At 39.4% G+C, this 18,002-nt stretch overlaps 1 protein-coding gene and 1 long non-coding RNA gene across 5 annotated transcripts in view; one reads left to right on the top strand and one right to left on the bottom strand.

Annotated features, from left to right (window-relative positions):
- The window catches only part of LOC135160884 (uncharacterized protein), a 49,153-nt gene extending 32,453 nt beyond the window's left edge, over positions 1-16,700 (top strand). For all 3 annotated transcript variants that reach the window (XM_064117989.1, XM_064117988.1, XM_064117990.1), the window contains exons 6-8: positions 227-442; positions 11,827-12,541; positions 13,101-16,700. In XM_064117989.1, coding sequence (XP_063974059.1) covers positions 227-442; positions 11,827-12,541; positions 13,101-14,527 — 2,358 coding nt within the window. In that variant the 3' untranslated portion in view covers positions 14,528-16,700. The remainder of the gene's footprint in view (positions 1-226; positions 443-11,826; positions 12,542-13,100) is intronic.
- Positions 442-17,508, bottom strand: LOC135160886 (uncharacterized). 2 transcript variants are annotated; one of them, XR_010298649.1, is made up of 5 exons: positions 16,868-17,508; positions 16,716-16,801; positions 3,714-3,897; positions 3,303-3,583; positions 442-614 (listed from the first exon to the last, which is right to left on the bottom strand). It is a non-coding gene; the product is annotated as an uncharacterized LOC135160886 (long non-coding RNA). The 2 variants fall into 2 exon arrangements; XR_010298650.1 differs by lacking the exons at positions 16,716-16,801; positions 16,868-17,508 and adding an exon at positions 3,999-4,387.
- Between the last annotated feature and the right edge of the window lie 494 nt (positions 17,509-18,002).

The raw sequence follows: 18,002 nt of genomic DNA, 5'->3' as shown, positions 1-18,002 counted from the left end.
TTCATATAAATTTATGTAGGTGAGGAGGGCGTTTTGAGATATATAATGACCACATTTGATTTCCAAAATAAATTTTAATTTTAAATGCCGGTAAATTATTGTCATTGGCATCTCGCTATTTCCACGAGATTTGTCCATTGCTCTTACTTTCTTTGAAATGCATAAATTCCTCATACTGATTCGACAAACACTCGATCCTGATGTTTATTCTCCATTCATGTTAAAGATTCAAGATACCAGTACATCGCCAACATTGAGCCGATTACTTACCGCCGGATTGAACAAAGGCGGAAGTTTGAAATCTGACAAGAGTGGGGGAACGAATGAGAGTAGCCAGGCAGGTGCGGATACCCTCTGCGTTGAAATGAATGATCTTATGCATGATTACGAAGTCATGTCGAGGATAAGTGATTTGGTTACACAACTCAAGGGCAGATATGAGGTAAATCCAACTACTTTTGTATATTTTTGCAATCACTTGCGCGCAATTTCTGAGAATTGCTCCAATTCACATTTTGGTGCATTACATTGTGATAACCCTGGTAAGCTCTCCGGAAAAAAGGTGCACTATCCCAATCCAGCTTATGAGATGTCCGAGGAGTTTTCTGTCGAAACTAGAAGAAAATACTGTCGTTTCGATTTAAGTTCTAAAGATATGAATGATTTCATGATGAACATGTAAAGTTGAACTTTTTGTTATTATTATTTTGTTAAAATTTATTTTTATAACCAATATATGTTATCAAACGAAAAACAAACAGCCACCGCCACTATCCGACACAAGTAATGTAACCGTTACTTTACGCGTACTTAGTAATTTGTTCATTCATTCGATTCAATTTCAATAATGGGAAATTATTTCGTATTTTTCCGTTTCAAGCGATTCTAATTTCATAATTAGAATCCAACGAAAAATTTGCAAAGTGAAAAATGACTGATGACAATGCATTTGGTATTTATTTTAGTTTTAGAGATATGTAGCAATATTATTTCTATCAGGGTATTATGTTGGAACAGTTTTCCGACACATTGTAATATGATGCACTTTCCTTGTAACTCATGGAAATAGAATATTGCATTACAAGTGTGAAAAAGTGGAAATGTTGGAACGCATGGGCTCACAGGAAGGCAATAAAAGAGAGGAGGAGAGAAGCGAAGGGAGCACCAGTCGAGCCGCAGGCAAATACCACTCCGCTTATCTAAGTTTCTACTCAACTAAACACTAAATTGCTTCACCTCATCCTCACTGGTTTATCAACTTCTCATTCATGGTTCCTGTCACATATCTAAACTTTATTTACCATTCCCCAATGTTTAACAGTCTGATTCACCTGATATCTGCTCTTAGAGCTTTCCTGCATATGGTGCCTCCGCAAAATACAGCACGTTATCTACTGCCTCGCAATACAGCAATTTGAGCTCGTCTTGGCCTAAATTGAGTGCTTCGTCAAAGTATTTGATTGAGTTTCTCTCATTCGTTGCCTGCGTTGTTATCATAGGAGTTGTTTGGGGATGAGAGTCATTGCATCCAAATCTCTTTAGCATTACCAGAATGTATTTTTCTTGGCTCAACTCAATGACTTTATTTTCTCTATCTCACCTTAGAGAGATGGTGAGGAATTTTTTTGCTTCACCTATAACTCTAAATTCTAATAATTTCTGGTTTCCTTGAGTTTTCACTTCTTCGTCGTGCCCCTTCTTCAGGTTAACTTTTAGCTTTGGCTTCTTCTCCTCATCGGTTAGACTCATTTATTCAGGTATTTTCATGTTTATCTCACCATTAAGGAACGCCATATTTACATACAATTGGCAGACACTCAACTATTGTTTATTTATTATCGAAATGGTCGTTCTTACCAAGGCCAACCTTGATACTGGATCATGCGTTTCACCAGCATCGTAGACGTTTTCGTCTCTGAAGCAATCTGTAACCAGCCATGCTTTATATTGTCTTCTTCCATCTGAATCTCTTTTTCTGGTTAGTGCTCATCAGCCTTTGTAACATAGTACTCTATTCTTCAGCAATAGCTCTTCTACCTTCATCTTTGTTCTCTGTGTTCATTGCTCCTTTATAGTTGACAGGATTAGCGGTGTTACCAGATAACAGAGCATTAGATATCTTGGAATTTATTTAATTGCTCTCAGGCTCGCATTCTTATGCATACGAACAAAGAAGTTTGTTGCTACATTCTTCAAGCTTTCAGCAATAGGTGAATCCCTTACTTGTTGTAATGTTATTTGTATATTTGCTCTCTCTCTCTCTCTCTCTCTCTCTCTCTCTCTCTCTTTCTTGGGTGTGTCCTTTTTCCTCTTAACTTGTTTGCCGAAATCAAACGACTCTCCCTCCGATTCGTATACTAATCCTTTGTCTTTTATTTGTTGTATTAAATCTCCACCCCATTTCATCTTCTTGTATCATACATTTGACACTCTGTTTTTTATATTTATCTCCAGAGACTACGTTTTTATTGAACCTGGCTTGTCTGCTCTGGCAATATCTGTCAGCCCGATAATGTATATTCCACAAATATGACTCGCTCTGAGTGTCAGTCCAACTTTTTTCTATACCAGTTTTACTAGCTTGTCGTACAGAAGCTTTTACCTTCTTTCTCACAATCAGCAAGATTCGCACTCATTCTTATCAGCACTTTATAACCTGATTACTCGGTGTGTTTCTATTATTAATTGGCTAGTGAATCATTCACTATTGTCTTTTAAGAAGGATTCATTTTTGTAGTTCTTCATGATATTTGTTTTCTCATCGTTTAAATAGACCCCTAATTTCATTGCAGCAAATTTACTGAGTGACTTTAAAATTTGTGCAAAGACTACGCTCTTAATCTCTACAATACTTCCGTCTATCAGCTCAACTTCAATCTTGCCTTCTGATCTCAAATTAGCTAATCCTTCTTAGTGGAATACATGGCAACGTTTAGTAGGACTGCTTTTTTTCAGCAATCCCTAGTTTCATATAATTAATAGTCCCACTCCATCTAACCTGAATTCCGAAAACATTTATAAGAATTCCATAGTTTTATTAGACTCTAAGGGATACGCCTGAGATTTTCAAGTTTTTCATGAATTTATTGGGGAATTCGCTCAAGGAAGAAATTTCGATTGTACTCTAAAAAACGGAAACGGAAAAATACTAAATAAAAAATCTATTTCGCGTGTTCGACACGTAACAGTGGTGGAGGGTGTGTTTCCTTACAGTGTCTACACGTTTCTACATTGTCATACACCCGTTGAAAAAGCTCCCTAGTGATATTGTTGTTGTAAAGTCACCAAGGCTGTGTACTTACCATGAACTTTAACAACGTTAGCTTGAAGTAGTGTGGTGATGATTTCTGTCACTTTTTACATCTTCTCTTGGTAAAGATTGCTCTTCTGTTGAAGTGTCTTCTTGTTCTTCATAAGCTCGTCCACTTTCAGCCGTTGCGCGATATGTCCAAGCTCATCATAGAAATGATCGTGTTAGATTTTTCAATGTTACGCGACGTTTCCTCATATAAATCTGAATGATTAATTTTCCCACACTTCCTATTACTTATTTCTCCATTCGGTATTTCCTCAAGTTTCATACCTGAAATCAAGTTATTTATTATTATATCATAATACTATTATAGTGATATAGAGTGTTTTGTTGATGGATGTCCCAACAGTGGATAAAATACTTTCTTGTAGAATATAATGTTGGGCTATGACTGACTTACATTTTTCTCCGCGGAAAATAGTTTCTGGAGCCGATGATAGTAGTAAAAGTAGTTTTCCTTGGAATGTGGGAAAATCGTTGGAGCAGAACCTATTCGAATCTAGCTCTGGCGTCATCAAACTTAATAGATGGTTTTAAAAAATGTGCTGCTCCAGATCTTGACCAACTTCTCATCTTTGAGAACTCTAGTTGAAAAAAAAACGAAAAAGCGTAATTAGACTATTATTTTATGAGGTTGCGTATGATAAGATAAACTTGTTCATTACAAATATTATCATGTACTTACTGAGGAAATAATATCACCGTATGTTTTTCCTTTATTTTTCCACCATAATAGCCCTGCTTTGTTTCAGAGAGAAAAGGTACTCTTTGATGATACAGGAATTTTTCAAAACACAACTGGAGCGCTGTGAAGGCTTTCCAGGGGTGCAGTAATGGACCTGAGCGCTTGGGTTGGGTGTTAAAGGTTACCACACGTGGATACATAATCGGACTAAATATGCCTATTAGTTGCTGACGTTTATTCATTAATCGTGTAAATTTGAAACCAATGAAGGTTCGCCCGAGACATTGAGTAAATAAAATAGAGAGGAGTGTCGAGAAAGGAGACTTGAAAGTTAGAGACTGGTCCCAAGACAACCGATTCACAAGTTTTTATTCACTGGTGTAATTCGATTGCATCAGGCCATTGTCCCTTGTTGCACACCTATGAAACATCCGGTGAAATCTCTCAACTCTGCGTGAAGCTTGGTCGAGAGGATACAAAGAACTGATCGTGCACCCCAGTTACCAACATTCCTTGATTACTCCATTATTATTTCATCCTCGTTTGTCTTTTGGATACTTTCCTCATTTGATCTCATCAGAATTCATAGGAAAATTTGATCATGTCCTCATATTATCCCCTCCAAAAGTGCCATTCAATTATGTTGTTTTTGCACGTGGACGCAGTACTGTGATGGTAATTTGATTAATATGTTGCGACGCTGACTGCTACTTCAATTATCTTCGTTTTGGTGGAGGCCGCATGGGGATCCACTCTATCCAGTTTATTGATTTCTATATAACTGTATAGACTATCCTTCTGGATCTGGATGTTGGTCCTAACCGGGCAGTTTTGCCATTACAACCAAGCCGAAGACACAGTCCAACATGCAGTGGGAGTCCAACTCGAACATTATTGGGAAACGCCTGGCAGGACAACCTCTTGTATCGTCCAGAAGGTCATTCGCCTCGTTCACCGGATTTTCCAGAGAGTGTATGGGACCAACCAACCTTCGTTCGTTCGTTCGTTCGTTCGTTCGTTCTTGGAGCCGGTAATTTTCCCCGGATAACGCTATCTTGGTTGGCTTAGGAGATTCTTTTGTTATAGTTACGCACTGAATGATAGACTATACTCAAAGCCTAGAAAATTGAAGTATCAGTCAGCGTCGCTGCATGATCAGTTAATGTACTAAGAACGAGTTCAATGGACATGGTAATAATGCCCTGTTATGTCCCAAAATAAGGCATTTGAATAGCTCTCGTGAACTGGAGAATGTCAGGATACAAAAATGTCATATAATTGTTGTGTTAGTTGTCACAATATAAGGTGAGAAAAGTGTCCAAAACAAAATAGAGGGTGAATAATTACAAAACGTCCAATAGTCGTGGATTAAACTACACACATAATCAATGAGTGTGACCTGATGCCATCCAAATACACAAGTGAATAAAGACTTGCGAATTCATTGCCATGTGACTAGTAATTGCAAGTCTCTTTTCTCCAACAATAATCTCTTTGATATTTATATTACTCCGATAGCGTACATTTTGGGGTGAACCTTTATTCGTTTAAAAGTGAAATGATTAATGAAACATGTCGAGAACCAATGAGGATATTTATTTCGATTATTTATCGTCGCATGGTAATCTCACCCATGGAAGCCAACCGTTCGGGTCCATTACAATGCCCCATAATTGTCTAGTCTTCGCAGCGTACCAATTGCATTTCGGAAAATTTCCGTGCGATCCAAGTGTACGTTTTTTCTTTGAAAGAATGCGATACTGGTATTGCGAAAAAATAAGGAGATATGGTTACATCAGTAAGTATATGGTAAGATTCCTCCCATGTGCATACTGAATAATTATTGATAATGATGACGTTCATCTTTCCATATGCAACCTCATAGTATAATACTCTAATTGCCTTTTCCATCTTTTTTCCAAATTAGATTTCTCAAAGATGAAAAGTTGGCGAAATATGGGAAAAAGCAATAGCTAAGAAATGGCACGTGCTGTGCGCGGCATATTTTTCGAAAGAATCTATTGATTATCCTGACTCAAGAGCTAGATTGCGAATGGGTTGTGGTGGAATAATCTTCCAGGGTTCCACCACAAAAAAGGAATAATTACCACCATCATCTGCTCCAGAAACTATTGTCCGCGTTAATAAATGTAAGTTAATCATACTCCAACATTAATATTCTACAAGAAAGTCTTTCATTCACTGCTGGAACATTCATTAACAAAACATTTTAAATCGATATAATAATAATATTGTCACATAATAATAAATAACTTCGTTTCAGGCATGAAACTTGAGGAAATTGCGAGTGGAGAAATAAGTAATAATAGTCGGGATAGCATAATCCTTGTTGGAAGTGCGGGAAAATTAACCTTCCACATTGCGTGAGAAACTAACCGGCATTATCTCAATTACTTGTGCGAAAATTGCGAAAATATCATAAATGTCGGTAAGATTTTTAGTTCACGTCCATATAAGGAAATATCGCCTAACGGAAGCTAAAAGATTCACTACGCGAAAGTGGAGGAGCTCATAAAGAGCAAGAAGAGACTTCGACGGAAGATCATTCATCAACAGTAGACAATGAAAAAAGTGGCCATGTTGAAGCTCATGGTAAGCACACAGACTTTAATAATAATATCACAACGGAGCTTTTTCAAGGGGTATATGATAAAGTAGACGTCTGGTAAGGTGTTTTGCACTGATTCATAATTTCTCTTAATCAAGGTCAATTATAATATAATTATGATGGAGAAAGCCTTGAAGCAGTACTGACTCCATGTACTTCATGTAGTACTGTAGACGTAGAGCCTGGCTTCTCTCAAGAGTGTTCCAATACTTTGGAGTTAAAGAGTCAAGAATTTGTTAGGTGGGGTGAACGCTTCATGTGTATCATGATAATAGACGAAATGGATATTAAATCAGGTATGAAGCACTTGAAGGACAGTAAAATTCTTGCATACATCAATATTGCGATCGAGGCAGCTGGAAAATTTGACCTTTCTGGAAACTCCTAATAGCTTTATTTTGATTGATGGCCTATTTTCCAAACCTAAAGCGAACGTCAGTAAAAAATCTTGCAATAGATTAAATAATTGCGGAGTCGTTATTGCATGGTTAGCTTTAGATAGGCCGGCAAAGCACATTGCTACACTTGATTACACTTTGGTTATAACAAGGGACTCTACAGCCAAATCCTATTTTTCTCATCCTCTTGGAGGATAACCTGATATTAATGGGATATGGCTCGTTCTGTAGCGCAGTTATGCTGGAAATTATCGAAATGCTGGAAATATTAGGGGTTTTGGCGATAAAGATACATGCCGGTTTTCCTTTGAATGACTAACGCGTTGAGCCACTTTAACCACTGTGTAATAACACAAGCACTTATTCTCAATATCCGTAGGCTTCAATATGTATATTTGATTGACTTGACACCTTGGTTGGGACTTGCTAAATTTCCCTATGTCAATGCTACGACTTGATGACTACTTCATCAATACGTTCTCCTTAGACCACTACATAAGTTACACGTTCATTTCGACCAACTACTTTTCAATTTGTTGTATCGAAATTCGCATGTATGCTGCTTTGAAAAATATCTCACTTTCCATTATCGGGGTAAAGTCCAGGCATTTTCTAATACGACCAATTGATAAATATATTCCATGTTTGCAGCTCAGTACCAACGAAACTTGAATTCCTTGTTACGCATTGCAGACATTTGTTCGCACTTACCTTTTGTTATTATCAAGTTATTGACTAGTATATCATTATAGTCAGTGCGATATAGAGGTGCACTCGTACCCTGCACGATCGGCCGACTATACCATTGGGCTCTTCAATGGTTTCCTTTAGCCTCCGTGCACATGTGGTACGGTTCGGAACAAAATATGTAAGACCTACGCCTTCTAATTGGGTGTTGGGTGCCAAGACTTTTTCCATAACATGCCCAAAAATCCCAAAATATGAGATAACAGAGACAGTTGCCGACCAGTCAGTATATGAACCGTGGAAGCGGCTGGCTTTCAAATACCGTCCCGAAAAAATTATGAAATTACTAGATTAAGCCTTCCCCCAAATAACTTCAAGGGTTGCGGGGTTGAACATTTTTAATTCATTCCTGGGTCGACAAAAAATAAAATGACGGAACGATGTCCATCTCACTACCTCGGATTTTTTTGCGCCGCTCTCGCTTACATCTCACCACAAACACTTGTCCAACACCAATAACATAAATTGTGATGGACTTGAAAATCGTAATAAAATAATTTAAAGAACCATATGTTACAAAAATATGTAATGGCAGGTGGAGAGAATGAGTGTGAGTGAGAACGTGAAAAAAAAATGTGTATAAAATTTATGCACGACAGAAGTGAAACATCTTAGCCATAGATTGTTAAAAAATTTTGTCTGAATTTTTTGTGATTATTTTTCCTATCCAAATTTCAGCCAATAGAATTGCACCATTTGTTGATATTTTGTATAGCCTACCTCGAATATCAGCGATTATTTTTCCCATCCAAATCTTGGCCAATAGGATTGCACCATTCGACGTTATTTTGTATAGTCAACACGGTATTTCAGCGGATATTCTTGGAAATTTCACTGGAAATTTTGCATGTTGATATATATAAAAAAAAACAAATGTTGAAGTAACCCTCAATTGTATCTGACAGATTAAATGGCAATTCGTTTAAAATTATGTCTCATGGTGCAATTCTATCGGCCAAGATTTGGATGCAAAAAATAATCCCCCGAATACCACTCGAACTTCGAAATTATCTGATATTTCCCTCAAGGTTCCCTGCAAACAAATAAGCTCGTCAAGTTTTCCAGAAAAATCACTCGCGCTTCGCGCTCGTGATTTTTAAACTGGAAAACTTGACACGTTCATTTGTTTGCAACGAACCTATCGGGAAATATCCGATAATTTCGGAGCTCTTGTGGTATTACATGCGATAATTTTCGGAAATTTGTATTGAGCCACACAGGAAGATTTCAGAACATTTTGTCATTGAAAATTCGGGATCTCATGGAGAAACCAAATAGAATAATCAATTTCTGTTTCATATTTCCCTGAAAATGACCGGAAAAAAAGGAAATTGCATTTTTGAATTCGCGGAACATTACGATTTCATTGAAAAACCAAGGAAATTGATCTCCAATATTCATATTAGAGTATATATTTAAATAAATTACGAAATTATCATTTTCGTACAGCTTAAAATTCCGGAATTTTACTGAAGGATAAGTTAGACCAGTGATTTCATGATTTTCAAATATGTAAAAAGCATTTGATGCCACTGGATTGGTCATTCTCAGTGAACTGAACTGAATTTATTAGTATTGTTCATCATATTAACAAAATGAGCCATGTTCCTACTCCAAATCTATCGCGTTTTCGTTTCTCTCCCATGTCTCTTTCCGTCCGACTGCCCCACCACGGGCGCCATCCCCTCCCCTTTCCTGTCGCTTTTTCGTTACATACGATATTGGATTTACAGCTCAACGAGCGCAAAGAAGTTTCGCTTCAAAAATGTAAAGAGATACGCGAGATGTTACAAACGGCACAGAATTGTACAGTATAGGGAAGAGAATGTATTTGGGGCGACAGAGGGTACCATGCTGGAGAGATATACGAGAATGCCACCCAGGGGTTATCATCTGAATACGTAACCGGCAAGGGGCTTTGCTCTTCGAAGGGCTAAACGTTCTAGAGGCTCGATGGACCGCCGCAGACCCGGCACAGGATCTATAAGGGAAAAGCGCAGAAAGTCTTGTCGTGGGGAAACCCACCGTTACGAGAGTACAAAGTTGTGAAAAGGTTACCAGACGGAAAGATGTTTCTCCGGTCCGGGGCGACTCGCGGGAGAGGGCGAAGCGGAACAGCAACAGAGGATAAGATGAAATCGGGAGAGCAGCCGTATCGGGGCCGGCCAGTGTCGCCCCCGGGCTCGCTGAGTTAGCCCTGGTACACGATTAACCTTTCTCGGTGTGCCCTGCAAGGGAAGCCCCGGCGAGGCGGATATTTAGTGGTAGGCCTGGCGGACGATAGCCCGTGTATTTATCTTACAAGTTACCGGGGTCTATCGCGGATATCCCGGTGGCGGGAATATGAGCCACCCTCGACAATCCCGTCTCGCTGTCATCCGGAAGAGTAGTCAAAAATAGTGTTAACAAAGAGTAATGTGTGTGTGTGTGTGTGTGTGTGTGTGTGTGTGTGTGTGTGTTGGAAGGAAGAGGGGTGATCTCGGCTGGTCTGATAATTAGTTGAAAAATAGGCTAGAATAAAGGACCTGAAGATTTAGGCGAAGTCTATAGGTCCCCGGACCCCACCCTCTCTCCAAAATCGACAGCCTGAGCGGTCGGGTACGTGACCCCATCCTAACACCGCGTCTCCGGAAGGAACACTTACTGAATCTGTCAAAAGGCAGTATAGTGGTGAGTGGTAACAGTTCAGGGGTTATGTGGGATCTGGATTAAGGGGACGGGTCTGGAAAACATAAAAAACGCAACCTTAAGGTTTTGTCGAGCTGTAGGATAAAACTCAATCCGTTATTATGAAAACGACCTTGCCAGGTTATGGTTTTCGGAATCGTCGCATGTTCTATTGATCCACTCCACTTACATGATATCAAACACCATTAGGTCATTACCCACTGCTATTGGGGGGGGGGGGGGCTCCATACCATCGGCTAGTTCAAATCGCCGAAGGACACCTAGCAACTATGACCGCGGCGAGCTACGGGTGACTGACACAGATATGGCTCCCGCGGGGAACTTCGGGGCGGTGGTCCTTGGAGTCAGCTGACACCCAGCATGTGAAAGGTGGATAAGGGTATTTGGGATTGAAAGAAATAGAATAGCAAAAGAGGAGACTCTAATTCCCATTCATATCTCTAACCGAGCCAGGGTTGCGCGGAGAAGATTACCGGCTTCCTGCCCCAAAACTCTCGTCTACAACAACGAGAGTTGGTTGGTCTCATTCATTCATTCATTCACTTATCGTTGTTGTCGTTTCTGATTTCCGCGTACGCATCTATGTAGTTGAGCCACATACACTCCCTGTAAAAATTCGCGAACACGGCGGAGGACTCTCTTGGCGATACAAAAGTTTGTGCCGCCTGGAGAAATGGGAGATTCCCCATTATGTTGGCGATGCATTCCCGCTATGGTGCGTATATCGGACAGTCTATCACGTAATGCTGGACTGTGTCGTCACCGGTCTTGAGGTCAGGATCTGCGACCTATTTAGTCTCGCCCAGAGGTGACATTGTATTACAAAAGTCATGAAATATACTTTCTCCTCTGCTCTCCCCAGTTAAAGTTACTTCCCGCCGGGCGACATCGAGGCCAATGGCGGACGTGACAATAGACTGCCTTGCAATATGAATGTAGCCTGTGCTAATTAACCAATACTGTGCTCTCATTGACTGAAATCTGAGTGAGGAAAATAATTAGTCATATATGCTTCATTCTCACCGTTTAATGAGATATTTTTTGAAAATAATTATTTGTTCAATAAAGAATGTGGAAAGATTTTCTATGTTTTGCACAAAGTGTCACCTTTTTTTGCCGTCTTAAGGTCTTTGTGAAATACAGGCGAATTACAAGTGATAGAAGTACATATTGACCAAGAGAAAAAGTAATCGCCTACACTGGAATTTAAAATTTAGTTAGTAGTCGTGCGAATAATACGGAAACCATGTAAGAACCATCAACAAGATGAAGATTTTTTGAGTACAAAACGTGTATTATTTTCTTGCAGCAAAATGAAAAGGGATTTTTTCATTCAAGTATTACACAACTTGTTTTTGCCTTACAGGGAATATCAGTTGAGCAGATAAAGCAAATTCTCCAATCGATCCAATCGTCCGTCCAACAGAAAGACGAGGACATGATTTGGGCGGACAGCTGTTGCCTTCAGATGACGTCAAAGCAAGGTCCGATGTATACATTTCAAACGGAGAATCCCCTTGTAAAAAAGGACTGGATCACTGAATTGCGCCTAGCCCAGCTGGCTCTGGACCCCAATAACTCGCCTTCCTGGGAGGTACCCGAGCAGGAGCACCGGCCTAGCACCAAGATGCCGCTTTTCGTCAACTCTCAAACTGTTTACAGCTCCCACTATCCGTCTGAAGTAACTTGTGGCTGTTACTATACCACTCAATCAGCAAAACCAACACGAAGACACTCCTCGAGGCATCTTCAGAGCTATCTCTGGATCTGTACGGACAATGGTGTCTCCAGTCACATCACGGTTTTCTCCCAAGCAACTTCTACCACATCGTCATCGACTTCCTTGAAGAAGACGTCGACATTCGATCTCTTTGAGACTAAAGTCACAGCGATCGAATTCGTTAAGAGTCAGAGTAATCACAGTCCTGACCTCATATTTCTGGGGACTAACTCTCATAAAATAATAATTTACAAAGCAGTCGAGCCGGAGAAACAGGAGCAGGTGGCAACATATCCAACACCGGGATCTGTCATTCAAATCAAGTGTCATGGTAATAACATCTTCATCGCTTTGGACACAGGTGAGTCAGACTTTCTAGATGACCAATAGACCGTTTAACCTTCTCTTAATTTTTATTCCGGGAGAAAATCACCGACTACAGAGACCTTGTGATCTTTGAAATACGCAATTCGCACTTACAAGTCTTGTCCCCACAATATAAAATGTGGGGAAAAGAAAAAGATGGAGATAAGGATTTGATTTTCTTGAGATAGAAAGAGAATGATTTTAGAGACCATGAAGAAGTGCTTTTTGAATAAAGATTTCCTCATTCTTCTAGGATTTTAATATATCGAAAGAAAATCATTTTTGAAGATAGTTGATATTTTTTGCGGAAAAAAAGTCCTTACAAAAAAATTTCGTTTATACGTACACTTTTCACAGAGATGTTTTATGAGTAATTAATGAGAAAACGTAGAATCCTAAATCTTTTGAGGCACATGGCATTTCGGAGAAATTTTAAGAAAAAAACGAAAATTTCTCTCTAACTGTATAAGTGTGGAAAATCAAGTAACAATTCTTTCCATATGCTGAACCAAAGCCATTGAAAATTTTTTTCTACATATTAAATCTCTCTCCAGGTAACCTTTTAATCTACAAAAGGAATCAGGAGGATCCTCGGAATTTGGCAACGCCGTGTCAAACATCTCTGGGCCGTGAACCAATCGCCAGCCTAATGCCCATCAATGCGACAGTGTACGCCGCATGCGGTAAAAAAGTTTGGGTCCTCTCAGGCTCCACGGGGGAGGTCCTTAAGAGCTTCTCCGTGCAACACGAACACCTCGGCAATGTCAAACTCATGGCACACTCCGGGGTTGGTCTCTGGGTCGCCCTGAAAAACTCCTCGACAGTTTGTCTCTACCATACCGAGACCTTCAAGCACCTCCAGGATATTAACATTGCCTCCAACGTTCTTAGGGTCACGAAAATATCAATTTTGGACAGACTAGGAACTCCAGGGGAAAACGGTGGTGAACCGGCCTCGGTTACAGTGACAGCTCTTATGGCATGCAAGGGCCTCCTGTGGGTCGGCACTAACGTTGGAATAAGCCTGACGATACCTCTTCCTCGTTTGGAGGGGGTTCCCATAATAAGTGGTCGTGTAAACATAAGCTATCACGCCCACTTTGGACCAATAACCTTCCTCTTGGCCCTTCACAACACCAACATCAGCCATGCCAAAGAGGAACTCGAAGTTGAGGAGATTAAAGGAGGAACCGAGGAGGAGATGAACAAGAACAGAGTTGATAAATTGAAGCAGCAGTTGGCGGGGAGCCCAGTCGCCTTGAGACGAAAAAAAAACAGGGAGAGTGACTACAGAGGCTCCAAGACTCTGCCGAGGGGTTGGGGAGGAAATTTCTCCGGCCAGAGTGCATTCCCAGGCAATTCACTGAGCAACTCTTCCGGATCTTCTGGCGAAAATTGCGATGTATATGGACTCTATGAGGAACTCATGTACTTGAGGGATTATGAGAATGACAACAATTCAGGGGTTGACACCATCTACGAGAGCTTGAGGCGCTCTGACCCGGAACTCGGAGGCGTTCCCAGCAAGGTCAATACCCTCGACAGACGATTGAAGATGAAAATCACGAGGCCGAGGTCGCTCGATCTCAGCAATTGGTCTGTTGATTCGCATGCGAGCTCTTTGTACACCTCCTCGGGATCGGAGGAGAATGTGTCCAAGGGAAAGCTTTCTAGGAATGGATCATCTGTCGGCCGGAGCCGTGGCCGGGGCCAGGGCCAGGGCCAGGGCCAGGGGAGAGAGCCCGACTTGGCATTTACGGCAGGGGTGAAAGAGGAGGATAAAGTCGGTAAGGGATGTGGTGGAAAGGCGACAGGGCAGAGGAAATTACTGGTTATTGATCAGCCTAAGAGGACTGTTCTCACACTGATGGGAGGTAGGGGCTATGTTAACTGGCGACAACTCGGTGCCGGCCAGGGAAAAGGGGGAAGAGAGCCTAACAGTAATGATGCACATATTGTTCTTTGGGAGATGAAGTTGTAGTGGATGGGGAGGGAAATCGAGAAAAATTTGATCGTCATGGTAGTTATTTTCGGAACAAATGGCCATGATGATTTTCTTACTGTTAATAGTTTTCGTCATAACGGAGAACATTACGAAAAGTGCTGAAGGGTCGCATTGGGGATCAGTCAAGAGGGCGGAAGATTTCCGGTGGTAAACACTTTTCTTGAATCCGTTTTGACGCAGAACAACAAAGGATTTTGAGGTTAGAATCACACCTTTTTAGTGATCAATAATAGAGATGAATCAGTATTGATGGGATTTTTTCCACTAATCACGTAAATTGGGTGTGTTTGATAATCTGAGAAAAAAAATACTAGAGTAGACCGATAATTGGAAGATCGTGGGTACCATGACATATGCTCATTGAAATCTGAACATGAGCATTTGCCTCAAAAGTTACAAATCTTTTTTGTACTCCTTCAGGATGCTTAATTAACGTGCCAATTGACAATAATCACAAAAAATTTGTTTAATCATTCGTCACGATAAAAGAAAAATTATCTCGTTAATGTGAATGCAATTTTATTTAATGGCAAAAGACATTCCTAATTTGTTAATCACGTGAACAGAGAGGGATAATAAGGGACAAGACCTTTTATTGCAAATCGCCAAAGAAAAATAGAAACCGACGAAAAATACTTGTATTTGCGATAAATTATTGTTCATTACAAGTGTACTGAAGGAAAAAATTCCTCATGAATTTTCTGATGGAAACATTGATTTTTTGTTGAAATAATCGTTAATAAACCATGGATATATATTAATAATGGTCACATTTTTTGGCCTTGTTAGTTATTAAATGGAGATATTACTATTAAAAAGTGTTTGTAACATTTTTTGTAAATGAGAGAATAGCTAAAAACAGTTGACGATTATTCTTCTGGAAATTTTCGATGAAAATGTTTGAACAAATATATTTATATACTTTGTGCCACTGTTTTTTTCTAGGCAAAATTTGTAGAAAAAGAAGTAACAATTAATCACCTGGAAAATGACCTCCGTTAGTTGGTATTTAATTATTATATTTTTGTGATAAGAGAATGTAGAAAAACTGGGAACGATCAATATTACGAATGTCAACCCCTGTTAAGTGATTGAAATGAATGAATCGACTTTACGAGAAAAACCGATTGAGAACATCGATCTGTTTTCACGTGGTGAGTGATGATTTCACTTCATATCATGTATATTATACATAGGATTTTATGTATATACATATTGCACTTAAGGGCCAACAGATGCCATTGTAAAGTTCTCACAAAGATGTTAATTTACTTTTTTTTCTTCATCAATTATTTTTGATTTTTTGCCTGTAATTCAAACAAACGTCATTGAGATATCGATAATTAAAATGATTTTTCATCGAGAAAAACTTATTTTTCTTGTAGTCCTCACGCTCTCATACTCCTCATACTCACTTATTCCTCAATTTCACATGTTCTTCTTTATGCAAAACATAATTATCACCTGACCAATCTACTATAAAATACATTATAAACCGAAATCATGGTGTTGGCCTTGTTTTACAGCTCATGTTTATTAGAAAAACGCGAGATTTTATAATGGGGGGATTTACTATTTATTCTCAAGCCTAAAGAAGAACCCAAAATGTTCTGTAAAAATAAAATTTATATTCAATTTTTATGTAATTCGATACGAGGAAGCTCAGTTACTAGTTTACAATGCACTTAAAAGCGGTAAATTCGTTATGGGTGGTATTGATGACATCATTTTAAATAAGAAGCTCATATGAGAAGTCGATAATCGATTTGTGAAAAAGTAAAGGCAAAAGCCACATCAAGGCGGCGGTGCTAGTGATACACACATAATATGAAGGATTGTTGAATGAGTCCTAGCTTGTATGCGTGTATGTGAGCTGTGACCCAGGAAAAAGGGAAAGAGAGAAAAAGGAGAATGTGTGAATTTCGTCGCAAATTTCACTTTTCAAGAATTTTATGCCTCTTTGTCCACCAGTATAATGAACAAATGAGACCTCCTATGGAATACAAAACTCTTCAAATCAAAGGTCTTGGAATTTTCTAACCTGGGAGAGTGACCGTTGAATTTACTTTTGTCCCTAAATGATGAGTTTTCAAGGAACAGTTTTTCTGTAATGTATTCTGGACGATAATAAATTTTGATTAGGACTCAACTGCTCGACATTTACCTTTCTGACAGAGATCTTTCTCACGCCCATTAACTTATTGGTCCCTTGTTCTTTGTCCTGTCATTTCGGTATTTTCAGACTTTTTTCTGAAATTTTATATGACGTTAGTATTAATTCGAAAGCCATCAACAGAAATAGTAGGTTATGAGTACCGTCTATAACATTCAGCACCAGCACCAGGATATTATAACTACGGCCCGAGGGATTTTTGGTCGCGGTGCATTGGCTTCTGATCCGAAATGGAGGTTAGTTATATTGCCGGACGGAAAAAGGTGAGCAACTCGGGTGAAAGGTTTACGTTTTTATAAATATTGTAAGAACTAGCAGATCTATAAATTGAAAATTCATAACCTCATTTTATATTTTAAAAAATTCATCAAAAAAGGAGTTTCTAATCCAACTGAATTGTATCTTTTTTGTGAGCAAAAAATCTTATAATATTGATGTGACGTATGAGAGTTAGATCGTCCACTGCAGTGATCGGGGAGGATCTGACAGCGAAGGAATGAATAGCCTCTGAGCTTTCACGAATGATAAATTCCTGAACTTGTAGGAGTACACGTCTTTACTAATCTTTCCTAATCTACCGTGAGCTCGTCAGGGAAAAGGAGCTCACGGTATATTCATTGACTCGGGGAGATGAGGTGACAATAATGTTAGTAAACACCCGTATCTTAAAGAGCCAAAGAATGTTTTCATAATGGTTATATCATATCGAGATACACGGTAGCGTATCGGCCAACTACTCGTATCATACGCGAAAGATTGCCGAAAGCTACCAAGTATCTATACACCACACAACTTCTCCTTCCACTACCTCCAGTCCCTTTTTCTTAGTTAATAAACTTACGCGATAATTTTGATGAAAACTGGCCTTAGTTACATTATATAAATCGCGTATAAGCTTTCCACTCATCCAATTATCGGTTTTATTTATTGAATATTAACGAAGATATGGACATAACAACGAGCTATCATGCACATTTCTCGAGTTTTGGAGTGAAACTTCTTTGCGCTCGTTGGGCTGTAATTCCAATCTCGTATGTAACGAAAAAGCGTCAGGAAAAGCGAGGGGATGGCACGCGTGGTGGGGCAGTCGGACGGAAAGAGACATGGGAGAGAAACGAAAACGCGATAGATTCGGAGTAGGAACAGGGCTTATTTTGTTAATATGATGAACAATACTAATAAAACCTTTTTATTAATATCGGAATAGTTTACTGGAAATTACCAATCTAGTGGCATCAAATGCTTTTTACACATTTGAAAATCATGAAATCTCCGGTC

This window comes from Diachasmimorpha longicaudata, chromosome 3, assembly GCF_034640455.1.
Source record: "Diachasmimorpha longicaudata isolate KC_UGA_2023 chromosome 3, iyDiaLong2, whole genome shotgun sequence".
In the NCBI taxonomy this organism is placed as follows: Eukaryota; Metazoa; Arthropoda; class Insecta; order Hymenoptera; family Braconidae; genus Diachasmimorpha; species Diachasmimorpha longicaudata.
The sequence above is the reverse complement of the archived record's forward strand: the minus strand, read 5'-3'. Positions and strand labels throughout refer to the sequence as shown.